General features: G+C 35.4%; 1 protein-coding gene across 1 annotated transcript in view; it reads left to right on the top strand.

Annotated features, from left to right (window-relative positions):
* Positions 1–12024, top strand: part of CAMKMT (calmodulin-lysine N-methyltransferase) — a 193663-nt gene that overhangs the window by 7538 nt on the left and 174101 nt on the right. Inside the window, exon 3 of the mRNA XM_088527419.1 lies at positions 6046–6110. Within this exon, the coding sequence (XP_088383545.1) occupies positions 6046–6110 (65 nt within the window). The remainder of the gene's footprint in view (positions 1–6045; positions 6111–12024) is intronic.

The following is a 12024-nucleotide window of genomic DNA, read 5'->3' as shown; positions in this document are numbered from 1 at the left end:
CAAAAGTGCATTTGAATTTTCATCTACATATGCTTTCCTCATGCATTAAGATCTCAGGAAAGCCCGTTGCATATGTTGGATGTTAAAAGGGTTGTCATCTAATATCTTGACAAGACTAAATACTTCAGAAAGTTCATAAGGTTGTTAGTGGCTTTTGGCAAAAAGTCTAAAGGTCAAGCTGTATCAGTTCAAGAGCTATCAAAACTTATCAAATTGTGTATTCAGATATGCTATGACCTAGCTGGAATTACTGCACTAGAGAGACTTGGGGACTGATCTGTTAGGCAAATAGAAGCTTCAATAGGAGCTACTTGTCATGTGCATGTTTTCCTGAACTTCTCAAAGCAGCTAGTTGAATAAGCTGCTGTTTTTCCTGAACCAAATTCAGTTTGGATTCACATTCAGAGAAAGAAGAGTTTATACAATGTTTTTCTGTTGCTAGTTTAGTGGAGAATCATTATTGATGATGAGTCTTCCAGAGCAGAAAGCCAGAATCACCAGGTCAAATTTTAGCTTAAAATATTTAAGTATTTATGGATTTGTGTGTCATTTTGATAGATTCTTAAGGCAGGATGGTTATTGGATTATTTTAAAAATCCACGTTAAATTCCCCTCATACTTCTGCTTAATTGGTGACCTCTCATAGGCCTAGCAAATGTAGATCCATGGTGCATGACAGAATTTAGTTTCTTGAAGTTTTTGTAACATGTTATCAGTACTGAGGTTCTTTGCTATAACTCCAGGATATGAAAACATGTGTCTGATGCATGTGTTTATTGTTGTTGTTGCTATCAGTGAAAAGTTCTGTCAAAAATGGATTTCTTGTGCTATAATATAGAATCTCACTTGATTAGTCTAGTCTCATTTGGATGTGTGTCTGAGTTTAAGTTCCTACCAGGGGTCCTGGACATGATGATATGAATTGGGTGGTTGCATACATGCAGTTGCTCTCTAGTGTGGTTTGCAGTTACTGTTAATTAAAAAATACATGCCTACATTTTTCCAGTAAAGCAGATTGTGAATCAGTCTGTATGTTTATGACAGTCTAATGTGAAGAATGTAGACAGATGTATACAGTAGAAGTTGGAATCTTGTTGCAGTTTTCACATCCAGATTTGTATAAATTAAGCAAAAATAATCTAGCCTGCAGGTGACAAATATAAAACTCACTTTGAATGAGGTTTCTAGCAAAAAAAGTGTTTTTCATCACACACATTTTCTGGCCTTCTAGACCCTTTGTACATATGAAGTTTTTATGTTTATCTCTTGTCTTCTAGATCCATTACCCTTTAGAAATGGGGTTTTATCTATGAAGTTTTTAAGTTTATCTCTTAGTTTTGTTTAAGCTCTTTCTAATTTAGGGGGTATTTCACTATGCTATTCAATGTGTTAAGTGTCTGTTTTCTTGGTGAGCAAGCAAAGCCATTTAAAAATATATTATCACCTTTAACGTACAACGTTTCCAAATTCATCTGTTTAGTCAGGAATATGCTCTTAAATTTAAATTTATGTTGAATAGTTTTATCAATGAAGTGATTATAGATCGTAGAGACTTAGTGTCTTGCTCTGGCCATGGTGTCTTTCTTTTAGACAGGAAAATTATCCTTTTATTTGAGTAGTTTTTAAAAAGAAGCAATCGATATCTTTAAATTTTCTTTTTCAGGCTATGGATTTACTTTAAAATTGTAGGCTCATTTTAAGCAATTAGAGAAAAAAATAAGTTATTTTCCTGGTAAAATAGTTTTCATGGATCAGTAATTTGGTACTGCAAATACTAAAATGAAAAGCTGGAAAGAACAATTTCAGCAGCTTACAGGAAGGGTTAAATCTTTTTAAAGAGCATTAAGTGTTTTTTGCAGGGTGTTATGCCTATATTCTGAAAACAAACCTTCAGATAAAAATATGAAAGGTATTTATTAGATAATTCTAGACCTTTGGTTTAGAAATGAGAGGTGTAATATTTGTTCTTGGTAAGTGATTCATTAGAAGATGGTTTAGAATGAATACCTCTGCATATTCCTATAGGGTATTTCTGCTAATAATATATGGAAGTTTTTTGTTTTTGTTTTTAGATGTAGATGTATAGAATGAAGGGATGTTGATATCAAGGAATATTGTCTACTCTTTATGGCCAGTTTGTAAGGATATGATAATCCTTCTCTTCCATCTCTTGGTTGCTAAAGGACAATGTGTGGATTAAGCAGCACAAAAGCTTGGCCATAGGCCAACCTGTTTGAGGAAAGATAAAAAGTGATTTGGCAAAGACACCTGTTTTATTCATTGATCGGGCTAAGACTGTTCCATCGTATTGTCCAAGACTTGCATATTTTAAAAAATAATTTGTAGACAAAGAAGATATTATCTGAGTATCTTATTGTATTAAATTAAGAGCTCAGTTGGAATAAAAAGGGATTTTATCTTGTCTTGCTCTAATGTGGCCCCCCCAAAATGTGATCTGATTACATAAAAAGCTTTCATGTAATTTTTCTCAGATTCAAACTGGGCTGCAGTGACAATTGATGGTGAAACTCATATATAGCATCTAACTTTGTATATACAAAGATAATTGATTCATAGCCCAAACTAAGGCATTTTGTTTTGTTTCATATCGGGAGAAGCATTAATTAAATTAGTTTATCATTCATAGATTTGTCTTCTATAACTATCAATGCCTGAGCCATACCCATGCATGTAACTTTTAGCCTGCCCCTCAGATTTGTGATGGGAAAGAGCTGGGAAGTAGCTGGTGCAGTTTGCCTCCAGCCTATGCAAATAGAGCTCGGAATGGAAAAACATGGGGCTGTTACCAGTTGGCAGCTTGTTTTCATGACCTCCCCTCCTCACAAGTACATCAACACTGTCCCCCAACGTTAAACTTGGCAGTCGGTGCAGTGGAAGTCAGGGCAAGAACTCCTCTTGATTGGGTTCCCATCATTTTAAGTGGTTACTGATGGAATTTAAGAACATGTTCTTTAGCCTGGTGCAGGGAGAAAACTATCAGCAGGAGGAATTATTCTCCTACCATCTGCTTGACTTCAGAAAGTGCATTATTGATGTGGAATAGTCTAAAATAGTCCATAATAGTAGTATCTGTAAGACCTGAGTTGTGTTTTCTGGGGAAAATGAGGGTGCTTTTGCAGTTGAGATTGCTTACTTCTCCCTTTCTAGGAGATTCAGGATAGCAAAATTCCTCTGCTGGCCAAGAGACTCGGCTTAGAATCATAGAATCATTATACTTGGAAAACAACTTCAAGATTATCAAGTCCAACCGTAACCCTTCAACACCGTAATTGTTAAGCCATGTCCCAGAGTGCTTCATCTACATGTTTCTTGAGCGCTGCCAGGGACGGTGACTTCACCACTTCCCTGGGCAGCCTGGTCCAAGGCTTCTCCACTCTTTCCGTGTAGAAATTCTTCCCAACATCTAACCTGAACCTCCCGTGGCGCAGCTTGAGGCTCTTTCCTCTTGTCGTATCGGTAGTTATTCTGGAGAAGAGATCAACGCTCACCTCACTACAGCCTCCTTTCACGTAGTTGTAGAGAGGGAAGAGGTCTCCCTGAAACCTCCTCTTCTCCAGACTAAATAACCCCAGCTCCCTCAGCTGCTCCTCACAAGGTCTGTGCTCTGGCCCCTTCACAGGCTTGTCTCCTGCTTGTGCTTGGAGGCTGCAAGCTTCTAGCCATTCAATAATAAATGTAAGAATGTGTTGTAAAATTTGTGTGCATAGTGATTTTATTTTTGCACAGAATGTTTTATAATCAGAAGGAGAACTGATCCTTAACAAAAATTGAGTGTATAATCCGTGTAGATGGAAAAATTTCCTTGACTTAAATAACGCATTAACAAAAATTCAGGACAACCTCAACGACATGTATGTGTTGTGGCATATGGCAAATGTGTGGCATATATCTGTTATGGAATCTTAGCTTTTACTTGAAGCTGAGATACTCAAAGTTATCAACTTGTCTTCTCCAGTTACAAAGGATTGTTTGGGAAACAGCCTGAAATTTGGTTAAGTAATAATTTTAAAGGTAGTATTAAATTTGTATCACTTTTTTCTTTTTGCCTTTGTCTTTTTTATGTCTCTGGAACGTATAAATTGTATTCTTTTTTAGACCTGGATCCGCTGTTTCTTTCAATTTTTCTTTCTTCATAGCACTTGGTTGAACTACAGGCATTGGAGTGCTAAATTGTTCATCTTCATCTTTGTTTTGATTGGAGATTTGCATGATAAGTCTGCTTTGTATATGCACTGCGTGCACCTAGAAATCAGAAAAAAATGAAATAATGTCTTGTTCGGGACTATTCTATATGTGAACAAAGATCAAAATATTGGTTTTGATTTCTTTGCAACTCTTTTCCTCCCTCAATTTTTCTTTCATTTAGAGATAAGACATTTTAAGCCATTCAAGAGCCCCTCGCTATGCTAGAGAGATGCATGGTAATGATGTTAGGAGGATGCTAAGGAGCCAGCAGGGGACAATTTGGAGAGCAGCTCTCGCTTGCAGAACTGATCAGATCTCTGCTACTGATCTTACCCACTTTCCTCTCACTTTTCTTGCGTTAGCTCTAGTGACTGTTCAACAACCGGTTTAATTGCCTGGGTTGGCCCATCTTATTGGAAACAAACTTCCTCCCTTCCCCAAATTGCATTCTTAGTCAAAATGATTTATCAAAAATTTTATAGGCTTTCACCCTCTGGAACAACTAAGGATTGAGTTTTTGGTTTGTTTTTATGTAGATAATGAAAAGCTATAATGATCCCATTGAATGTTGCTTTTATTCTCTCCGATATATTTTCTTGACCTTATTAATGCCCCCATTTCAATTCCTGTTGACCTCATTTCATTTTTTTTAAGAACTTACCTTGTTGCTGTTTGTTTAACTTAACAAAAATTAATATTTAAATGCTTCTCTTTTTTAATATTTGTGCTTTTCAGAAAATATAAATGTCTTTTTGCACTCTAAGTTTACATTTTTATGTTTGCAAAAAATAAAAATTTTGTCTTATTGTGTCAGTCTTTCTTCAGAAAATAAAGGAATGGAACTACTTTGTAAATGCCAGAACTGTCATTTACAAAAGGAACAAATGCCTTCCACTTTTTTTTTTTTTTTCAAATGTTCCAGATTAATATGTTCCCAAGCAGCCATGGAAGCCATGTTTTTAACATTGTTGAAGGCTACATCTTGGTACTTTACTGCCTTGCTGAATTCTTTTTAGAATTTTTAATTAATTCATGAAACAACTACATGATCTAATGGCTAGCTAAGGATGCAACTTCTTTATTTTGTTTGTCTTGAGACTAGGTTAGCTTGTAATACTTAATAAAAACCTTTATTTGCACTTTTTCTCTTTTGTGTGTAATTACAGCTAGCCTGCTATCGGTAACATTTTCATGAATACAGACAGCATCTTAGACAATTTTTAATTGAACTTTGCAGCATGTTCTTTTTGCAGCAGTCAGTAATTTGCAGGCTCTGTTCTGAAGTTTAAATGTGGTGTGTGAAATTCAATTAATTCATTATTTACCCCAGGTTTTTGAATGTTTATGTCACTTGAGTTATGCAAATGTAAAACCAAGACAAATGCAGTTCACTGAACACATTAATCAGTTTCATTATTCACATTCATTAAATGGAACGTTACTGATTTTGTGGGAGGGAATAGGGATGTTTGTACAGTTGTTCAAAATACAGGCTTTTGTTTTTCCTCTTAAAAGAACTGGCTTTTCCAAAATTACTTCTTTACTATATGTGCTTTCCCTAACTATGCATGAAATTCTTCTTTTTGAGATTTTTTTTGAGAAATAAAGCATAAATTTCTTAGAGAACAATCTCTATGTTTGTGACTTTTCAGTCATGGATTTTTTGAAGACTTGTCTCAGTTCTTTTCCCCCTGGTGGCTAAAATAATACCAGTTCATTACACATCTTTGAAGGGGGGTTGTGATACATGAACATAAGCCATGAACCTCTCTTCTGAAGAGGGAAGACAGTTTTTGATTATTTATATGGTGGTAAAATTATTATTTTCTTGTCTTTTAGATTTCACAATGGAGTTTTAAATGTTGAAGATGTTCTTACCAGTTTTGACAACACAGGGAATGTCTGTAAGTCATTGATTATTTAAATACAGTACTGTGTTGACAGAAGACTAATCGTGTCAATATAAAATATTATTCTATGAGCTTTCAGTGCCATCTGAGAAACACCACTGCTGTCATCAGAAATATGCATTTACCTATTGTAGTGTTTAATATGTTAAGACTGTTTTATGTAGCAGAATTCTGTGTGTGGATACACCTGCAAGTTTCTCAGAGCAGCTTATTTATTTTTGATTTTTTAACTGTAGTGGAAACATAAGAGCAACTGAATTGGGTTGGACAAAAATCAGTTTAATCTATTGATTCAACTCAGACAGTGGTTATCAGAGGTTATCCAAGAAACAGTGTAAGAACAGGGGAAGCATCCAGTGATACTTCTAGCTTGGAGAGGACAGGCTCAAAAAAAGAAAAGAACAAAAGAAAACGTGGAGTCAAGTTGTGAGACTACTTGCCACAGAATGCTTTGGAAATTAGAAGATCACATGTGTTCCGAAACTATGCCTTTCTTAGTCTTCTGTCCTACCTAGGCATTGCTTGCTGGCTACATTAGCCTAAGAGAAGACAAATCGTCAGTGACCTTCAGTGTCTGACCCAGTAGGGCTTTAATTCCTAGCTATGAAGTATATTTATGAATAAAATGTTCTACACTATTGGTGGGCTTTAATTATACAACTGTGGTAGATCGTGGAGAAGAAACCAAGCAGAAATGATGACATATGTTTGATGTAATGAGTAATTCCTATCATATAGTTTACATTTATAGATGCATGTGTATATGTGCACGTGTAATGTTTGTTTGATAATTCCTACCGTATTTCTCATGTTGGTTGGTTTGTTTTCAAATGGCCAAACGTGAAGAATAAAGCTGGGGATCTCTGAAAGCTTGACAAATACACAAGAAATCTATATCTTCCTCCCTGTCAAAGCTATGGCATAAAGCCAGTTCTGAAATCGAAGGTTTCTTCTCCAACTCCAGTCCTTGTAATCTAAAGTTAAGTTTCAGTAAACACTGGCATTTTAATACTAAAAAAAAAAAAAAAGTCAGTTTGTTAAAGACATGTTTTTCAAAATATATTCTTGGACTGTTGTCTAACAGGAATGAGTGTTCTTGGATTTGATTAAACTAATATCTAAGGGCTGTATGACTATCCAAGGGAATGACATTCCCTACTAAAAATAATAAACAACTTAATGTTCTGCATGTTTATTTTGGCTCCCGCTTTTGGATATTTATAGAGAAGAAAAATGTTGTGATGCAGATTATTAGATTATGAAATATATGTGTATTAAATGGTTGGAGAGATAATCTTTTGTAAAAGCAGACAAATTACGTAGTATAAAATTTGTAAACAGAATCATTGGTCTCAAATAAGATAGATGTTTGTTGTGGCCTCTTCCAGTAGTAATCCTAACTACCTGGTATTAAAGCAAGCTCTTTCAGAGAGCATTTCTTGGTTTTCATGCTTCACTTTTGATCTTTTTGCATACAGTCCTTCAACAGCTGCATTACCATGCACAATCAAAAGATGCTTGGTAGAGCAGATTCTGGTTAATACCACTTCCTGTATATTCTCCATAGACATAAACTCAGTACAAGATGTGCCACTAGCTGGCAGCATTATATAAAATATCAATAAGCAGCTTTGGAGGAATACTTGTGACTGCTTACAAAAGTGTAGCTTTGTACCAGTAGGACTTTGGGGCAGAAATGGAAATAACTGTTGTAGCAGTAAATCATGTCTGCAAGGTTCTGAAGTGTTAACTCTGGAAATTGCCTCTGTACAAATTTTTGTTCAAACCTGGTGCCTGAATTTAAATTCTGTCTTTTCCAAAAATAGGTCAAAAGATGCATTTTCTTTGTAAGATGGCTACAATGACATGAAAAAAGTTAAACCACAAACCAGAATTAGTTTTCACTTCCCATAAACATGTGAAAATGTTTGGATATGTATTTTATTCAGCTTTTGTGACGAAGCGGTTCGCATACGAGAACTCCGAATGAATTATTCACATGGAAGGATGCAATGCAGAGTGCTCTGGCCTTCAGCTGCTAGAGTTGTGTGGAGGCAGGAGAAAGACAGCCAGAATGGAGTTCGGAATCTATGTGTTCATTTTAGACAGGAGTATGTGTATGTGATCTGTTAAAAGGACGCTATGTCCTAAGACCATCTCTGCTCATGCCCTTTTAAAAGCTCTGCTAGGGCCCAGGCAGAGGTTGGTGGTGGCTCTGTGGGTAACGTCAGCCGGCCTGGGGAGCCTCGTGCCGTGTCCGTCCTTGCAGAAGGCCCTCCTGTGCAAAATGCTGTCCCGAAGCAGGGAATTTCTCCAAAAATGATCTTTTGTAAACGTCAGCTTCTGCTTTTCACTACTGGGAGGAAGCAGTTCTGAAAGCAGACCGAAATGCAAACTGAAATGCTGATATAATTGTATCCCTGCAGTAATCATTTCAGATTACATTTATACTTGAGTGAAATGATCAAGGGCCAAATTATAATCTTCCTTACCACTTGCCACAAGTCTAAGCAAGCTACAGGGTGTTTGTAAAGCCAAATTTTTAAGCAAGGAAATAAAAAGTGTTTTGAGGTTTTCATCTAATATGTACCGTGTTAATACAGAAACTTAAGTAACTGATTTCAATCTTCTTTTATACTATAAAGTTGTAAATCTACTATGTGGAATAACAAAAAACATCTTGTAAACTTCACATAGCATTAGTTAATAATGTAACCATTTCCTTACTTGAAACAACATGTTCAGTATGTGTTAATTTTATTTGCTATTTAGTTGAGTGTAAAATGACATGTTTTGGAACTGAAAAAGCAGCAGAGGGTGCTACAGTTACAGAGCTGCCCAGGCACATACTGCAAAGTTGTTGCTCTTCTGAGCAGGTAGATTTTTGCAAAGATTTAAGCTTTCAGCTTTGGATCCGTACATGGGATAGCTTTAAATTCTGTTCCTTGTTTTTCACAGTGCAGTAGAAATTAACTTCCTGCTAGTGTGTTTTTAGAATACAGTATTACTGTTGGATCTGAAGGTCAGCATAATTCTGACGATTTTATGATTATGGTTGTTTTCTTCAGCACTAGCCATTTCAGACTGTGTGTCTGCTAGCATACATTGAATAATTCTCTTTGGCAACTAACGTAAATAGGGATGCTATTGTTTTGTTACTTCTATGAATGAAAAGGCTTAAGGAAATACGGTATGAAGTCCTCAACACTTTGTCTTTGGGAGCTGAAAGAGGAAAAAATGGTAATAAATGTTGAAATCCAAAAAAAATAGAATTGCATATTTGCTTTAGTTTTTTGATTAAGAAAAAATATTTTTATGTCTGGAAAATGTTGCACAATTTCCTGAAAACACTGTGTCTGAATATTGCTTTTATTACAAAACACTTACTCATCATCTTTTTTTTTTAAAAAAAGTTTTTATTTGAACACATATGTTTTAAGAAACTTGAATTTCAAAACTTAACTTTTTTGGAATGTTTTTATAAATATGTTTCTCACATTAATGACCTAGATAAATTAGAAAATGTTTTTTGAAAATGTAATTTTTCATTATAACAAAACTGAAAAATCATTTTTTTCTTGTTAAGTAAATTTTTTTTTTTTGGAATCCAATATTAAGGAATGTTATTGAATTAATTTCCTCATTTCACTTTTCATGTTTGAAATGTAATTGTGTAATTTCTTTTTCTCAATATTTCTATCTTAATTAGAAATCCGTTTTAAAAATACTTTAAAACAGAAAACTCTTTTTTCCTTCTTTTTTCCTTCCTTTTTTCCTTCTTTTTTTCCTTCCTCTCAAGTAACCAGAAGTAGGTGTGTCATCTTTGCCAGCCTCAGTATGTGATGCTGGGCTCAGGGACCTACTTGTTTCTTCATAGGTCTCACTGGGTAATTCAAAGATATCTGAGCTCCTCTGTGGAGAGGTTGTGGCAGCTCCTGATTTATCATGCCTGGGAGGAGATGCCATCAAGCTACCTAGGGAAAAGCACAGGATGACATCCTTTGTCGGCAGCAAAGGTGCACACCGCTCCTGCATCTCGGGTACTGTTACTCAGAAGCAACCAGGGAAAAAAATGCGCTTTTTCTGCGGGTGCTGCTGTGGAAATTTCTTCTGTTCCTCTGTTTTTTGTTTTGTTTTGTTTGTTTGTTTTGGTGTTTTTTTTTACCTTCCCCCCTCTTTAGAGGAAATTTCTTATTTCCTGTGGTGAAAAGCCTACTGGCTTGGATAGGCTTCCTGCCTTTCCATGCCTCACTAGGTATTCTCACCTCAAGGAATTCCATTCGCTGCCTTTGGAGTCTTCCCTCATTCCATCTGCATGGCAGTTTGATATTGTTTACCATGTCAGAATCTCACACCCTCCTGAAAAAAGTCTTCAAGGAAAAATAAATTGACTGGAAAAGGGCTTAGATAGCAACGATACATGTTGTTTTGAATGAAATATCGTATTTATGATACCTACAATTTGCTATTCACTGTGCAGCTTTCTTTTAAATAAAACATCTCATGATCAGTGTTTTTTTTTTTTTAAAAAAAAAAAAAAAAAAACAGCTGTTTCCTCCCTTCCTTCCCCCATCCAATTCTCTCCACTGATTCAGCTTACAGCATTATCCCAAGCGGTCTCGTTGACATAACCAGCAATATAGCTTGTAGAACGGAGCACAAAATAAGTATATGGAGGGAAATTATTCTTGCTACCAATATCATTTTTATGAAACCATTCTCAGGTGAAATGAAAGTGATTTGCCCATTTTAACTATTTTCTGTTTTTTCCACCAATTAAAATCTGCTGACTAGGAGCCCATACGTGAAAAGAATAACCAGAACTGTCATCAGAGATCTGTTTCCTTCTAAAATAATTTTGTCTATGATTTATTCCAACATAATCATTCCAGACTCTCTCTGAAGTCCCCATACATGGCACCAGCTTGGAGAAGGGGAAGGTAAAGAAACCGAGCTGAGATCTTCTTAGTCCCCTTTTTTTCTCCTTGATCGGTTTGAAATTTTGGTAATGATTGTTTTGCTTGTTTAGGCTATTCCAATGCCAGCTTTCCATTAAGAATATATGAATCTATTAAAGCAATTACAGTTGCTTTGCTGTATCTCTGACATTGCTCCTTGGCATCCCGATTTTGTATGAGCTGAGTTTTTGTGTGTTTTATGTTGCACTGAATCTGTTATCTCAGTCTTTATAAAAATTGTTGGCAAAAATATGGTTTTAAGTACTGTGGTTTAGTTGTCTCACTTTACTCACTGGTGTTGGTCACTGGTGACCTTCTATAATCTGAAGCATTTTGAAAGTATTCTATGTATTCTAAATAAATTATCATTAGAGTTAAATCTTTCAATTTAAATTAATTAAAAGAATTTGAAGATAGGGTATAACGTTATTACATTGGTAGGAGGAGAAGAGTGTGAATTATTTTAATTAATTTGAGGAATGAGTTTTACTTTAATATGAGATAAGTTATCTTAATCACCTTTTAAAGAGATAGGGTTGGATAACAATGGTAAGCATCTCTTCAGATGTCCTGTGTTATTAATTAAACTTAATCTTCTAATGCATTGCAGAGTTTCCTCTTAAAATATTTCAAATTTGAGTGTAATTAAAATAAATAGTTGTAAATTACTTTTCTTAATTTAGCTTCATGTGCAGTAGGTTGTAGCAGTTTGGAGAGGGCGGGTTTACATGTGAATTCCATTAGTCTAATTATACAACTTTCTTTCTAGTACTTTTATTTGTTTATTTATTTTTATTTTTCCCCCCACGAAGGAAATCTTGCGAATGTGGTGTTTGCTCTTTGTTGCACATAGGCAGAATCTAATCAAAATAGTCTGGGTCTCAGAAACTCTTGCAAAGGAGAATTTTTGACTAATCTGGATATTTCCTGGGTAAGTAATCCTGAGAGCG

Source organism: Tinamus guttatus, unplaced genomic scaffold (genome assembly GCF_059628265.1).
Source record: "Tinamus guttatus ecotype Peru unplaced genomic scaffold, ASM5962826v1 Tinamus_guttatus_pri_ptg000286l, whole genome shotgun sequence".
NCBI lineage: Eukaryota > Metazoa > Chordata > Aves > Tinamiformes > Tinamidae > Tinamus > Tinamus guttatus.
This window is presented reverse-complemented; position numbering and strand designations above follow the sequence as displayed.